This window comes from Acipenser ruthenus, chromosome 7 (assembly GCF_902713425.1).
Source record: "Acipenser ruthenus chromosome 7, fAciRut3.2 maternal haplotype, whole genome shotgun sequence".
NCBI lineage: Eukaryota > Metazoa > Chordata > Actinopteri > Acipenseriformes > Acipenseridae > Acipenser > Acipenser ruthenus.
In genome coordinates this window covers 41,965,235-41,982,555 of record NC_081195.1, presented here as the reverse complement: position 1 = coordinate 41,982,555, position 17,321 = coordinate 41,965,235, and the positions used below count along the sequence as shown (strand labels likewise).

The 17,321-nt window shown below is 38.0% G+C and overlaps 1 protein-coding gene across 4 annotated transcripts in view; it reads right to left on the bottom strand.

Annotated features, from left to right (window-relative positions):
- LOC117415194 (signal peptide, CUB and EGF-like domain-containing protein 1) overlaps positions 1-17,321 on the bottom strand; it is a 132,883-nt gene that overhangs the window by 7,478 nt on the left and 108,084 nt on the right. For 2 of the 4 annotated variants that reach the window (XM_034025220.3, XM_034025222.3), the window contains 8 exons: positions 13,230-13,346; positions 11,564-11,686; positions 10,787-10,906; positions 9,238-9,330; positions 3,889-4,005; positions 1,850-2,008; positions 1,039-1,242; positions 768-929 (listed from right to left, as the gene is read on the bottom strand). In XM_034025220.3, coding sequence (XP_033881111.1) covers positions 768-929; positions 1,039-1,242; positions 1,850-2,008; positions 3,889-4,005; positions 9,238-9,330; positions 10,787-10,906; positions 11,564-11,686; positions 13,230-13,346 — 1,095 coding nt within the window. The remainder of the gene's footprint in view (positions 1-767; positions 930-1,038; positions 1,243-1,849; positions 2,009-3,888; positions 4,006-9,237; positions 9,331-10,786; positions 10,907-11,563; positions 11,687-13,229; positions 13,347-17,321) is intronic. The other 2 variants (XM_059026965.1, XM_034025223.3) reach the window with 1 other exon arrangement.

Sequence of the window (17,321 nt, the reverse complement as noted above, 5' to 3'; positions counted from 1 at the left end):
GGCATATCATGGTTGAACTACCAGATGTGGATTTTGACATGGTGTAGGAAAGCCTGAACAAACATTACATTTGTCTGTTACACTTCCACACTCCCCCACTAGATGTCAGTATTAGACAATGGTGTTTCTGGAGAACAGAAAATACAGTATATAAGATGTTGTTTACGAGTTTATTGTTTTCATGCAGATTTTAAATGTTGAGATTTAATCAAACAAAAATAAATGTTTACAATTTATGTTTTTATATTTTATATATATTTTGCATTAAGTCAGAGGAGAGGAAATGAAAGGAAAGGAAAGGAAGCAAAATGTTCAAGATGGTGATTTGTGCAGAAGGGTTGTAGGACTGAGTGCTTTTCTTTTGCTCAATGTTATCTTGGGTTCTTCTGCAATTTTGAACTGTGTGTTCCCTTTTTTGTTTTGTTGAGGTAAAGGGAGCAGCTCTCCTCAGTAGGCAATTCTCTGTTTAGGTAGAGCCGAGTACGGCAAGGGTTTTTGTTTGTTTATATTGTGTGCAATAGCATTTTACTCTAAAGCATCTTGTGTTGTCTGTCTGCCTCCACCTGGGACGCCCTTTGTATATATGAGTACAAAGGGTAGCCATTTTCTTTTTTTTTTTTTTTTTACATGTCCTTAAATTATTTGTATTACTAGGTTAAAGCCCCCTATACAGCCTATAGAGGCCACCTGTCTGGCAATATCACTTTATTTAACAGCTACAATCAGTTTTGACTGTAAATATATTTAATTATACTTGAAAATCTCACCTCCACATTCAGAGACGTTCCTGGCCCCAGCTATTCCCTGCACTTCATTGCTTGGGCAAGGCTCACAGGACAGCTGCCCTTCAGTGTCCTGGAATGAGCCTGGAGGACACTGGCTGCACTGCTCCAGCTCTCCCCTGTAGAACGTCCCCACACTGCAGCTCACTGAGGAAAGGAACAGTCTTTCTCAGCCATGCAAATTATAATGCATGGATGATTAAGAGGCGGCAGAACTGCACTGAACAGTCTGTGCTTCTCTCCGTCCATCACCTACCACACTTCCCGTCCCGGAGGATCTGTCCCGTGCTGCACAGCTCCTGGCTCTCAGCCATCTTCGCTGGCTTCTGGGCCACTTCGTACTCCATCCCTGAGAAGTGGATGTAAAACTGCTGCTTGTTGATTGACTTCTTTAGGGTCTTGATCGCCGTCTGAAGCTTCTGTTCCATCCTCTTACGGACACAATCAATATTGCAAGACTCTGTTGGTAAAATTAGGGAGAGCATATTACCCCTAACCACAAGTAACGTCAAAATTAGTTCTTGCTTATTTTTCGGACTAACCTTTAGCCGCCTGTTTACCACAACAACAGCAAGCCATCTTATCCCACTTTGTTTTCAGCATCATTGCACTTCACTGTTATATCATTGTCTATAAGGACACACTCCAACGATTCTAAGTAAGTGAAGATGGACCTACACTATGGTTTTTAAAATGTGATGTACAGTACATTGGTACAAACAGACTGCACTGTTACTGCTTACGGACAATGGGCTATATGGTGGTGGTTAAGCTCTTTTCATTTTACTCCCAGCACACCTAAATCTTGACCTCTGGATGTTCTATTTGTGCTCCCCCTCTCCACCTTCTTTACAATTCTACAATACAAGCCTCTCATGGCATAAGACAATTCTGATTAATTGCACGGTGGATTTGTAATATGGACTTCTTGTCTGCCTAATTTGAGTCCATGAAACTCTTGCTCTCATTTGTATTTGAACCTAAGATTTCTGAAATGAAAGACTAGGGCATTAACTGCCACTATCCTCTGTCAGGAGTCTGAGAAAAAAAAAAAGCTGCGTGCTGACCTGATACTTCCTCCTCCTTGATCTCCACCTGGAACTCAGCAGTGATGTGCGACACCTCTTTGGTGGGGGACTTGCGGCCCCGTCGCCTCTTCTTGGAAGAGTCACACTTCAGGTTCACGAAGGTCACCTGGCAGTTGTCTGTACAAGGGAATTGACCTCCTTTGTGTGAGAAGAGTGAGACAAACACAGATAGAAATCAAGCAGCAAGCACAAGACAGCCAACTGGATGGCCAGTACAAGGTTAATGTCAGGCACCAGCTTTGCTTCCACTGCTTTGCAACAATAAGCAATTAGATTGCATCTCTGAGAGCATGCAGCATGCTACATGCAGCACTCTACCAGTACAGCCGTACATAGACAGTGTTATTAATTAAGAAAGAGCGTTGCCATAGCTAGCATGTTGGAGTGTAGCTCTTTTAAATCCTACAATTATTTTTTGGTATACTGTACCATTCTATACCATGAGGAGACTTTTAACGTACAGTTAAACACATTGTCATATTGTATTTTTTAGTATAATTTATACATCATGTTCGCCAGCAAATATAAAAGGGAGAGGTATGAGGGGTACCAAGTTGGTAACAAAATGTAAGTAATTCATAAGTTTATTTTTTCATGTGCTGTGCAGTAGAAGATTGCTTATTTCTAAAGCTGCACACAATGAACAACAGCATACAAATGACAAAAGCACATGTTGGTTTTATTTTAGGTTTGAAAATGACTGAATATTGTTATCATCTGCAATGACTATCTCTTGACTGACTACTAGATGACACGCGGGTGTCATGCCGGAAAATATAACTTTTAATTACACATACCGAATTTCTTAATCTCTTATAAAAGCAATAACGTCATTATTACAGATCTTTGCAGGTTTTGGAACTTCAGAAATGCATAGGCAAGCATGCCACAGTTAATGCTACCCACAGCTTTCTATATTGCACGTATTGTTGCTATTATTATTAAAGCCAGAGACTTATAACTGTACATGCATTCAACATTTTGCAAAAAGTGAGGTACTGTATATAGCAAAATAAGTAAATTAATACAATACAATTAATATATTTGTTCTTTATTAATTAAAGTGATTGGTGACTTACAAATACATTAGTATAAGTTATGATAGCTATATATCTGACTACATTAAAGCACATTTTTTAAAAAATGTAGTTAATTATGTAGTAGTACAAAAAAGAAACATATTAATATATTTAGAAAAAAAACATTTGAAAAAAGGTTTTTCACAGTGTGTTAAAAATGGAACATTCTGTATTCTGAAATGCTGTAAGTGTCTTCCATATTGTTCATAGTTCTACATACATAAGCAATGCAGCTTTGTGTATGTTGGTGTGAAATTGCCTGTATGTGACTCTACAGTAATAATGGAAAGGCTCAGCCCTGGTGACACAGTGAGCACCTTGTTGGTTCACAGCTGGGGCTGGGGATGCCTTCCTCAGTTCAGGGTGTGTCTGTCTGTTTGCACCTCACAGACCAGCAGACCAAATGTCAGTAAACAAATGTCTCGCCTCTGACCTGCAAGCAGGCACTGTCAGGAACTGGCAAAAGAAAAAGTGTACTGTGATTCCAACCCCAGCTTCTCCCAGAATAAAGAGGGTGTGTGTTGGAGAGTACCAGCGAGCCATTCATGGAACAGGATTTTTATATATTCAAAGGTAAATAGCTTAAAATGTCATTTAGTTTGGCCTTTTTATGATGAACCACCCAGAAAGATTGATGACAAAATGGTGATTTTTTTAAGGATTCAAAAGTGTTCTCAGGTTGTTTGTTTCTTTAAAACCAGTATTTTTTAAAACCAAAATACATATTAATACTCTGCGTCCAATTCCAAAAGTGGTATTATATTCTTTGAAATTTCATTGAAAATAATATTAGTTCAGGTAAAGTGAACTGCAATTGAATCCTGCACAATAAACTGCTTTCAAAGACCCTGATGAAAATGCCCAAAGAATTTAAAGGTTCCCGCCAAAACATTCATGTTTGAAATTAAAACAGCAAACAAACAAAATAAAAAACCCTACCTGTCAAGGTTGGTTTTGGAGCCTCTCTTAATTTCTCCTTTTTGCGAGGTCTTAGATGACACTTGGCATCTTTAATTTTAAACCTGGCTTTCTGCTTAATAGGTGGAGCTGAGGTATCTGAAAAGTAAAGAAAGAGATATTTATAAAGAACTTTTCTTAAACATATAGGACTAGAAGCTCATACTTGTACGCAAATGCTTTACAAAAACGACCATAGCAATTTAATATGCTTTTATTAAATTGCTATGGTTGATGTACAGAACAGAGCATTATTAGTCAAATTAAGGGGCTGATGTAAGGATACGTGCAAAGTGCTTTGCGGCTGCAAAATACTCATAAGTGGGACTTTAGTGGTCACTAAAAATGCGCGTATGTAAAGAATGGTTTTCACCTGCCATTTTCCACCCACTATCAAATTAGCATTATTAATCTATTTAAATTGATACTGAAATGTATTCAAATGAAGAAAAGAGCACAGAATTGGACAGGGATCTGGAATACTAAGTGGGTGCAAACATTACAATGAGATGTAAGGATTTTGCCTTGCACTTGGGCAATTGCTGATCCTCCAAAAACTCTGACAAGGTGCAAACCATTGTAGAAGAGCTGTATAACACCACACACCTTCAGAGACCAGTCATTGGCCTCAGGATGGCTGCTGTGGTACACTGCCTGATGCGGCGACGCTTCACTCTTGTTAAGGAGAGGAAGGAAAACCAGAGAAGACAGAGAAGACCCTGTATATTCAAACCCAGGGTCACTTTGTTTGGGATGGACTGTCCTCTCCGCTTGCCTCTCCAGTGGTGTCAGCTGTGATGTGGATGGTGGCCCTCCTCCTGTTCCTCCTGCCTGTGCTATGTTGCAAGTTTTGCTTTTGTTTGCTCTGCAGGTCCTGCTACCTTTTCATCACCTGGTTGATTCTCTTCCTGGTAACACCGACAGCATTGACTTTCTCCACTATAGAGGACCATAGGGTCTCTTCGGTAGCGTAAGTGATGTTAGCTGAGGCTTTTCCAAATAACTCAATTTCTTGCTGAGTGACCTCAGCCAGAAGGACTCTCAGCTCCTCCTCAGAAAACTTTTATTTTCTTTTCCGTGAGCCAAGAGGACTTTGCTGCCCTTCCTCTGACATTTTTTTGTTTGGTTTGATTTTCATGCTCCACAAATCTCATACAACGCCTACTCTCTGTACTCCTAACTCACCTCACCTCTGGGCTGTAAGTGCAGCCGCTAAATACCCCGATGCACAGTCGGCACTCATTGTGACTCTCATTATCATGATTGCAGCTCATTATTTGTGTGTGTTGAGTAATTTGCATTGTCTTAAGTTTACATAGGCCGTAGTGAAAAAAAATTGCTTGGCCGCTAGTCAATTTGGATTTTGCAGCCACAATTGTTTGCACTGCGCCTATCCTTACATCAGCCCCTAAATGTTCTATTTTATTAAATATTTACAACCAAACCTTCTGACATCCTAATTACATTGTTAGTATTTTTTGTAAGTAAATCATTTCAGTTTTTTTTGGAAAACATAAGTGGTTGGGAACCTTTGCACTGTACTGTCCAAAAACATTTCAGCCACAAACATTTATGCTGGTTCAAATTGGACATTACATCTTTTTGGGGGTGTCAGCCACATGTAAATATTTTAATAGTGGCACAGTATGGTAATGCAATGCTTTTATATAAGGATCAGTCTTCTCTCTGACTTGTTGGGAAAATATACTGCTTATTATTCACACTAACTTTTGTTCTGAACTTCAGATACACCAACAACATGTGATGTGGTACCTAAGCTTGAGAACAACAAACCACTGCTCCCAAATACCAAGGATCCACGGCAGACAACTCCTGCTTATGAAATATTCCACTGGCTCTCGGAAAACAGGATGCTCAAGACTGCGGCTATTCATTTACAAACCCACTGCAGACTGTTGGGTATTTCATTTACACCACATGTCGTCTGGCACGTTTTAAAAGCTTTTTTATAGTTATATTAATGCATGTAAAAAAAAAATACATTATTTTCAGTGTGTGCGGGTCTTTAAAAACAAAACAAATCCGGAGCAATGTTCCAATCATGACTTTAATAAAAGGTTCTATGGCCAGGCTATTAACTGAGAATGTTGCAGGTTCTAATTTACTGATTATAATTTTGAACTACTGACTATTAAACTAAAGTCTATTGAATTACTTTTTCAATTGGTCATCTGACATGAAATTATGCCTGGTCTAAATGGTACATATCAATGGCTTATTTAAAGTAATTCTTGACTGAGATGTAAACGGTGTTGCATTTCTCTTCTGTTTTTGATTTCTGCTTGATATTTGAATCATGTTTTTTCAATATATTTAGCTGTACAGCATTTTCTTTAATGTTCTTAGTGATCCTTACATGTAGCTGAGTCCAAACACAACAATGAACTGTACTAGAACAAAAAAACGAATGGTTCTGTAAACACCGGCCGTAAATAATTACAGTACTACCATTGACATTGTACAGTAACTCGAAAAATATCTTAAACGTATACATTAATTTTTCACCATATCAGGAGCCATTACACATTGCATGCTTTTAGAATATCATTATGTAAAAGACATGGGGCATTTCATGGTATTGTTCAGCATTCTGTGCACTACTAGTGCATGCTCAGAATTTGCGCATTAACATTTAGTTCTTAAGAATCTTCAGAAGGTACATTTTCAATTTCCGCCATTTAAAAACTTTGATGACTGAATTTTGAATCACTGTCATAATCTTGCTACCAGAACCTGGTGTGGCTTTTACTAGAAGTTGTCACGCTGTTGTTAAAAGTGGATTGAGATGCAGCATCAACATTGTGTCTATACACCCTGCCACGATAACACCATAAGAACAGTCTGGGAACAAACTGAGGATGTTAGGCTCACCAAGGCTCACTGCTGTATAGGACACCATTGCCCTTACTAAGGGATCTACCTTAACAGAACAGCATCAGAAACATTCTGTTCTAATCTTAGTTTTACTCAGCTTCCATTTATGCCCTCTCTTTCTCTCTGTGCTAAATTTGAAGTATTGACTTGGGTTACCTTCTTTATCTAAGTGAGTTGGGTTCACTTTACTGTATATATTTAGTCACAACTGCAGTTTTTTAGAGCATTTTATAGTACCAGGGAATCCACCTGGATTAACAACCTATTCTGGACAGATAGTTGGTTAATGCAATTCAGTGTGCTGTAAAAATAAACTGGTGGCTTAACCAGCATAGATTGATCCAATCATCTTTCCTGTTAAACGTATACAACAACTTAAAATAAGAAAAGTGCCTGTCACTATATAACACAAATTTAAATGATTGCATTCATCAAGTGTGCCTTAACTGTAGTAATACTGAAAATAAACAAAGAGCTGCTTTTAATGCATCTTTAAACAGGTGCCAGGCCATTACATTGCAATGAAATTATACTTTATAATTTGGCCTCCTTTTTAGGGATAACTAGAGATTGGGATGGGATTTTGGGTTACAGCAACCTGACTCCACTGGAAAGTCAAGATCAAGTTCATTGGCAACGATCCAAGGGAGACAGATGTTCAACTTGAATAGCAAATACTTCAGACCAGCTCACTTTATTATGCCAAATTAAATGGCTCATTACATAAAACAAATGAGCTGTGTTCCGATTATGCAAATACCAGCGCCTTTTAGTGTTCCAAGAAAGATATTTTGTTCATAATCATAATCATCCTGACATTAACAAAACAACTGATTTGGCCATCTGAATGGTTTCACTTTTGAAAAAAAAAAAACTACCCCTGCCTATTATTTACTGCTTCAATAAAAAGGGACTTACAATATAGAAGAATATTTCATTTTAATTTAGGATGAAACTGCTGCTGAGCTTCTTTTATTTTCCAGTAATTGTTACACGTGACAATTTTACATGACCTGCCAGTAATATGAAGTAGCTAAATTAGCATTCAAAATGCACAGCGTAACCCTACTGGAATTTCTTGCTATGTTTCTAAGTGTTTTAGTTTAATAACATGCCTCCCATTTCAGTGTCCTGTAAAAAGATAAATACTTATAAATGATAAATGTTGCCAGTGCAAAAGACAATTCCAGCGACTTAATTCAATCTCGGACAATCAAAAGTATATATTTACAAAAAAACACTTAACTGATTCTTATACGTCATATACAGTACTGTTTCACAGTCATGATAATCCCTTTTCTTTAAAAGGGATCGTGTCATGTGTATCATTTAATTAAAGGATTATTTTTTATTTTTTAAACAATTAAACTGGGGCAACAGTGTGGAGTAGTGGTTAGGGCTCTGGACTCTTGACTGGAGGATCATGGGTTCAATCCCAGGTAGGGGATACTGCTGCTGTACCCTTGAGCAAGGTACTTTACCTGCATTGCTCCAGTAAAAACCCACCTGTATAAATGGGTAATTGTATGTAAAAATAATGTGATATCTTGTAACAATTGTAAGTCGCCCTGGATAAGGGCATCTGCTAAGAAATAAATAATAATAAACAATTAGCATGTATACTACTGACAGAGCACTACTAAAGTCCTCTTTATTTATCCACACCACAGGGATGCAGTAGCTAGTGTGAATCCTAACTATTGGATCATGCCTCAAGTCTGTCCTGGAGGGACCTCCCTTTTAGGGGGTGAAGGCTCTGTGCCAATTGTGTCACATTGCGTTGTAGTTTTTTCATGTGTACAACCAAAATCAAACCTATAAAAGGATTTTTTTTTTTCACAGGAAAACCAGCGACCACACAAACTGTAGCCTCGTCTGAAGGTGTGGTTATAGAGCTTTTAATCTCATCTCACCGACAGGGGTCATGATTCGGAATGGCAGTACGAACACGGCTCGTTACATCAGCAGCCAAGATTGTTGTCCTTTTTGTACTATGGAGGACAGAACGACTTAAAGTAGCTGTGTTTTAGGATTCTAGCCGAAAGGGATTCCAAGATGTCCTATATAGTGATATAGTGCCAATAAGACAAGGTAGAGTATTATTAAAGAAACTTTAAACTTTACTAAACCGCAGCAATAAAAGGGAGAATTCATTTTCTGGAAAAAAAAAATAATGGTTTTCTTGAAATCAGCAAGGTCTACAGGAGCTTGGAGTTTAAAGACGTCACCAGCTGTAACAAAAAGGCTGAAACAATGTACAACAGGAGCTGGGGGCTCAGAGAGCTGCACATTCACATCTGGCCTGAACAGATACAGTTTACAATGTCACAAGCATTGCCCTATGGAGAGGTCAGCGAGGCCTTCATTCAAATCATGCCACTACAAGCAGTTAGTGCACCATTCTGGCTAAGGAGGATAACATTTAACCGACTGTACCTCCACAGCTGAGTAAGGTGCTGTTCCGATTCTGTGGGGATTTTGTCATCTGTCCTGGAACTCCACAGCTTAAAGTGTAACTGTTTTCAGAGTCTGAGGAGAGAAATGCAAACCATACACTAAGTGAGGGTGTGACATACAGTGTTAAAACTTGTAAATCTGACCTTAGCCAAACATTTTGTCAAGGTTTAACTCAGAATTGAGGCTTGAAGTTGAAAATGAAATAATTTCTTATTATAATTTTTTTTTTTAAATACTTGGGTTGCAGGTAAGATCAGTTATTTTAAGCTCCACTTATTTATTTATTTATTGCTTTTTTTTCACATGGGAATTATTATTGTTTTGTTTGTTTTTTACTTAAACCACCAGAGGTCAGTAGAAGCTAAGGTATTCAAACAGCCAGCACTGAGACAGGTGGAAACTTAAAATGTTATTAAACAGGCTGTATGGTTTAAAACAAAATACGCTATTGTCCCTAGCTTTCTGCTTTGTTGTACATATTCCTGAAATATCTTTTTCAACATAAATCGTGATTGTTTTCATATTTTATTAACATATCCTTGGTCATAAATCAGTTTTGACCAGTTATTTTGGTTTCACATCTGGTTATGCATAAGGTCTACCCGTCAAAATATCTTCTGAATTCATAACATCGGCTGCTTCAATTCAACCTGTTCAAGCAAAACATTTCATTTGTTCATCTGTCCAACCTGCTCGCTCCAGCACAGGTTCAGAGGGGCGGGAACAGGTTTATGAATATGCAGTGCAAGCCCCATATAAAGGCAATAAATGCATAAATAAATACATAATTTGCATGGGTTAGGGTGGAATAAGAACCAGTAATAAAAGCTTAAGAGAGAACTCGACACGCTAAGCAACACAACAGCGTTTAGACGGATAGCAGATTTCATTGCTAGGTTATAAAGTGTTCTGTGTGACAATGTCGTATACACATTTTGTGCCAGAGCGAGCAGGAAGGACAGATGAACCAATCAAAATGCTGAACTTTGGGAGAGGAACCGGGAATAAATGAAAAGTCTGAACATGTTGTTTGAAAGATGTTGTGAATTCAGAAGATGTTTTGACAGGAAGACCTGATATATTTCAGTTGTCAGTAAAGTGGTTCAGAAGGATTGCCTGCTGGCTAAAGCATTAAACCTCAGTGTACTGGTGACCCTCTAAACTCAAGGGTGCCCAACCTCGACTACTGTGATCCTGCCACATTGCTAACCCCTACTTTGCCATGCTTTCTCTATGCTTTATTACACTTTTATATGTTTTTACTATGGAAACTTTTCTAAGGCTGGTGGTTGCAAATTGTTTGATGGGAAAAGCAGCAAAAGGAGCCTGGATATGAATAAAACTAGGGCCATTACAGCATTAAGGAATGTCAATTCAATCTGAACGCAGCCACTTTTTAAATAATTAAACTTCTTGAGGCTGATCAGAGTCATCATGACATCAACACATGCAGGTAAAATTAATCTTGTTCGGGTCATTTAAAATATTCCAACAGAACTTATCTACTGTTACAGAACCCGGTACTGACCTGCAACAAACAGTGCGTTAGATGGGCAGGATAATGAACAGCTCTCCACTCCTCCAGTCTTGGAACAGATGAGCTGCGCCTTGGGGACAGGCTTGGCACCCGGGAGACATTTCACGGCCTCTGAGAAAGAGTGAGGGTTACATGACCAGGGAGACGTGACCAGATCAGTTTCGTACTGTAGGACTTCTGAATAAAGCAGGGTGGCTGTGATTCTAGGAATCATACGCTGAGGTAACGCACAGGATTAAAACGCTAAGAAGGAGTTGGCTTTTATAAAGTACATAAAGTGTTATTTGGAAAGTAAAAAGTAGAAATAAATATAATAATAATGTCCTGTATCTGATTCCAACCTTTCTAATATATTGTAACATACGTTGTATGCTCAAAACTATTGCTGAAATACATCATTGGGATGTATTGTACAACCCACTCGCACTTCCCTCTTAACTACCTCAAAGTATCCAATCTCTACAGCTGGAGTAGAGTTGAAAGAGACTGTACTTCCTCCCGCTAGGAAGTCTTTAAGACCGTTCTTTCCAAAGGTCTATTTGTTGTTGTATTTTGATGTCAGCATGACCGTTCATAAAGGGAGGCAAAGGAAATGTGTGGGAGAGCTTAAAATTACATTGGAATTGTATTTACCATTTGCAAAAATGGAAACACAAATAGTACTTTCAGATGTATGTGGTACACAGCACACAAAGAAATACTACTACTGCACAAAGATGAAAACATGTGTAACTAAAAGCCTGTGTTCAAAACTGACAAAATACTTACCAAGACAATCCTTCTTGTTCCAGTGTAGCTTCACCCCAGACGGGCAGAGACATTCATAGCTACCCATTGTATTTGCACACCCGTGCTCACAACTGCCATTATTAATACTGCATTCATCAATATCTGAAAAACATTGATACAAGAACCTTTACACTTGCTTAACCAACAGACATGTAATCACCAGTTGATCACATGTACATAGCTGCACTGTTAGAACAACACTGGGGCATATCTACACTATACCTAATAAAGACTAATGGATGAGAAGGTTGTGGGGGCTTTTTAATTGGACATTGTTATATCACACATAAGAAAATTCAACTGACAGTAAGTGGCTTTCCTAAAAATATACCAATTTGACAAACTTTACTTCAACCTTACATTGAAATGCATTTCTAAAATTGGTACTAAATTGGTTTATATAAATAACACTCAACCCTAATAATATTCTTGTACACATTGGCAAAGTGAACTCTCTCATAGTCTACAGACATCACAACAGTGATTAAAACAGGCCCATTATATCTGAAATGTGTTTGGCAATACTACTTATACCTCTTGAGCATTTTTTTTTATTAGATAACTACAGAAAAGATCTTTCTAAGGTGACAGTACAATAGTAAGAACAATTATTAGAATAAATAATGCCTTCGTTTTGGCAATACTTTGCTACTGAGAAAACAGAATGAATCCAGCCATGCTGTGTTGCAATCAGAAGTTGATCCTCTGCATGCCATGGCGGTTTGTGAAGTCACTAATTAGTTGTCCTTAAGGCTTTACCTGTTTAGTCTATTGCTGTGGGAGTTATAATCAAGAATATGCACATTGTTATTCAGTTAAGCATAACACTGGAATCAATTGCTGTAAATGCTTCAGCTCGAGATGTCACAACTCCAGGTCTATCTTCAAAGCATTTGACAGTTAAATGCTCGTTTCATAGCAGACAAAGGCTATAGCCTATTCAGACTTACTGGAGTGTACGGAGTAAGTGCTACAGATGATTTAAAAAAAAAAACTCAACTCTGCTGCCAATGTGCTTTGCTTTCCAATAAAAGATACAGTTTCCGCTCTCCTGACAGCAAGCACACAGTTCTTCCTCACAGTTTCTTAAAACATTAAGGTCATTCCAGTTTTTTTTTGTTTGCTATAGTCTACTGATCATTAGTATAGACTCATCACCACAAAAATCTTGGTTGCCATTAGTTTGATATAAAGCTTATCAGCAAAATAAGCGAACCACTCTTATTGAATGGCCTATTAATATAATTACCTTATCAACAATAAAGCATACAACAATTGATAAGGGACACGCAAGAATGTGTTACTGGTTTACCAAAGAAATGCAATACTTAATTCAGCAAAGAAATAACACTGTTAAGGCAGAAATTTGGATGAGACATTTATAGACCATGCTTTATATTTTGCATTAGCTAGCCAAAGCCAACTCAGGAGTGGTTTTGTTAGCAGAAGGGTGCAAGCTAGCATTCTTTACATAGTTAATGCAGACATATGCACACAAAACTATGGATTGCACAACTGGAGAATGTGGTCTGGTATTATTACAATGGAAGAATTTATTCTCAATGTTTTTTTAAAGCACTGTCAAATACCAAAGCAAGAAATCCTCTTACAATGGCCTCAATATAGTTATTTTTCCAATACCTACCTCCACAGTGTGTCTGTCCATACAGTGTATAACCTTTGTGACACAGGCATTCGAAACTCCCTGGGTAGTTAATACACATATGGTCACATGTTCTTTCGAAAGAGCACTCATCGATATCTGGAAGAGAATTGAACAAATTCAAGATGACAGGACAAGACACAGGAACACATATTTTTTCTCTCTGAGTCCAGGTACATTTCAATACAATATTGATTGAATTGATTTTTAGGGGACAAGGGGTGGTATTAAATGGTCTCAATTGAGTCACTACATCCTTTTGGTAGTCTCAGCTAGCATGGGGTGTTCAGGTCAGGATTAAGATGTGCTTGGAGATATGTGAGTGGACACTCTCATGGTGCCTGACAGTAGCCAGCACCATTGGGCTGTAGTCATATAGCATTGCCATGACAGCAATCATGTTTGTTTTTCTAATTTTATATTTATTTTTACATTTAAGTGTTTTAGCTTTAGGTTGAACTGTTTTTCATGTATACTGGAAACTCCAACAGGATAAAATAAAAATGTTGCCATCTTCATGCGTAAAACACTGTATCTTTTATTTTAATTTATTTTTCAGCAACTTTCAATCAAACAATAGTGTCCCACATCTTTCTAAACTCAATTGTAATGTCGTGTCAGTAGCAGGATCTGCTAGGCTTTACTCCTTTATAATTATCCTTTATAATTATTTAAGAGAGAGAGACTTCAATCTGTGCAGCCAACGCAGACCCAAGACGCCTTTGATGCTCAAGATATTTCACCCAAACTGTCTAAACTAGCTAGGACTCTATAATTATAATCAGTAAATAGTACACAACTGTCACCAGCATCTGCGATCGGTTCATGAAAAGCCCTTGACATGAAATGGTTAATTTGCCCACCTGTGGTTTCAACTGCTGGAGGTGAACAGAAAGAAATATGACAGTTTAGTCCCATGGGGCACCACACCACACTGCCCCCAGCCCACACATGAAGACTCTCTTATAAACTCCAGACATGGTGGTCAGTGTTCAACTGGAGTAATGCTAGTGTCCACAGTTTTAATCTTCAAACTACAGTCAGGGGCACTAGGCCTTGAACATTTTAGCCTGTTTTTTTAATGCCTGTGTACCGAACTCGGTTAACGCAGGCAGGTGCATCACACAGGGCAAGGCAATCCACACACAGGTGGAGGGTGGGCGTAAACCTGGGACCTCTCGCACTAAAGCATAGCACCGATACCGCTGTACAAAAAATAGAGTTTGTTTTAAATGATACGCAGTATGCTTAGCAATAGAATGCATTATTTACTTTAATGAAATCAGCTATTTGGGTCTCCAGTAAATGAATGCTTGATGATCATTCATGATGTTCTTGTAAAACATAATTATGTGAAATACAATTAGACCTCATTTTCTTTCTCCCCTGCAAGCTCTATCTCAAACCAAAAAAGGCTAATTGTCTTGTTTTTTTTAATCACAAGCACATTTATTTCTGGGCGAACTGCTAAAATCCAAGGGGCAGAAAGTTTAGGTTCAAAACCTGTACCTTTGTTCTTCATCATTGTTTGTGCTTTTGGGGATAACATATTGGGGATTTGTGGCAAAGTGGTAAATGGATACAGGTGAGTGCAGTGCAGGTACAAATCACACGGACAAATACGAACAGGTGCAAAGGTGTTTATTGAGAAATGACTACAATGTCCAGAGCCTTATGGCAAACACCTGTAAATAATAATGCTGGAAGTGATTACAGTAACGTGTATCACTTCGGTTTGTAAAATCCCACGGGTCTGACCCGCAACCAAAAAGTCCAGTTTTATCACCCACACAAAACACAAAGATACAGACACAGTTCCTACAGTGCGTGAAGTAAGTGCTTGTGGTCTAGTGGAAAGTGAAGTGCTGATGTCCGGGTTTAATGCTGGCCTGCGGCTGCAGCTCCGGATCGTGCTAGTAATCTTGAAACAAACGAACAAACGTTTACAAGACTAACAGAACACTCACGGTTTCTTTTAAATGCAGAGACTCCTTTTAGGTTGTTTTCTAACCATTCACAAAGGAACAGATCACTTACGTTATGTCCCCTATTTATACACTCACTCATGACCCCAGGTTAACGAGCGCATCTGCTCCTCCAATCCGTGGATGCCACGTCGTTTACTGTGTGGGTCATTGAGTTTGGATACCGTAGCTCCGCCCCTTTCCTAAATGACCGACTTCCACCTACCCTACGGAATAAACTGTCATGCCATTTAGTTAAGGGTACTTTTACACAGTGCCCTCACAGATCGAGAGGGAGATCTAACAGCAAGAATCATTCGATCTCTGTCACATGATTTCTATAATGTACATGCTTCACATTCTCTAACAAGACTGCACCAGAATAATTCTTAACAGATGGCACAGTGACTTTCATCTCTGGATGTCTGTGCTTCAGTTGAGGCCTCAGTAGATAGTAGGCCACATCACAAATTTGTCCAAATTTATGGTGTCGTCTCAGGTCACAGAAAAGCTGGGGTGGTATTTTTGAGAGCTTTTTGATGAAAAAAACACCCATTGCATTTCTGAATACAACTCCTTTCCTGTCCTGTTGACTTGTCAAGTGGACTGATCAGAGCTGGCACAGGAAACTAAAATGTAATCACAATCTCACGCACACCATAGAGCTTTCTTCTTTGTGCGTCACTGCCTTTATAAAGTTATCATTGACGGGACCATCCTAATGATGCCCTAATTATTTGCCATGGATGAGATAACAAGTGGTCCTCTTTATCATACCTCTAATTTGAAGTTTAGCGCAGTAAGAGGGCTTTACCCACATCACACACTTCCACCAGGATACTGACTCACTAACAGTGGCTTCAAAGCTCTCGCAATCATTTGATTTATTTCTAAATATAGTACTTATGGGCAATTTCATCCCCCACACACATGATGCTGGATACCTCAAACAGAATGGCCTAATAACACAGTGACACCTAACTGGCACACACTGGAACTGAAATATCCGTGGGTTTAACCCTTGTTTGTCGGTGATCTCTGCATTAACCAGTGAAGGACACTTTTGGGTAATTTGTTTACAGGTGGCAGCTGTCTATTCCATCATGACATTAAGCCAACAAGCCCTTGGAACTGAGAGGAGGAAATAATCAATGTTTTACCCACATTTACAAGACATTTTCTTTTCGAAATAAATTGCACGTTGAATAAAAAAAAGTTTGAAAATGGTTGTCATCTTATCTTCTCATAGGCATAATTCAAGTGAATTTTGTAAACTAAGGGGTATATTGAATTGATATACATGGAAATGGATCTAATATTCACTGCTTAAATAATCAGTAAAGGCCAGTATGTTATGAAAATTGAACATCCAGCAGTGAAGGTGTTTTTAGTGTGAAATCTGTGTAAAAATCTGAAAAAAACTGAGGCAGGTTTTTATTTTAATGATTATAATGACAGTGGAATTTAGATTCATTGCTGTTTAGATAAATTGAATAGAGCTTTTAGAACTATTAAAAAATAATATAAATAAAACCTTCAAACCTGCAGCACCTTGTTAACAATCATCTGCATTACTACTCCATGAAATGAACGCTGTCGACCGCGGTCATGTTTCACAGATTCAAACACCTACAGCTGGTAGCAGTTTATAACTTTAAATCTTTCAACTCCAGGATGCCTGTCACATATATTGATTTATTTTGATGTGAATAGCATTCAATTTGAGACTTCTATCTCTAAGCCACCTGCACCTTGATAACAGAAGCACACACTGTTAATAACTGCCCCTCTTTGATATCTGCAATACTGCAAGGACAAAAGTAACATTTTACTAAGGCTCAGTTTAATAAACTATATATATATATATATATATATATATATATATATATATATATATATATATATATATATATATATATATATATATATAACGGCATATGTAAGTAATGCATACATGAATTACATATTTTTAGATACATTTTAATGCTATGGATTTCTATTTGACTTACACATTATAGTTTACACTTATAGTTTACTAAATATTATTGGTGTTTAGTGAAGAATAAAAGAAAATGCTGCAGAATTTAACTACAAAAACAAAACTTTAAAA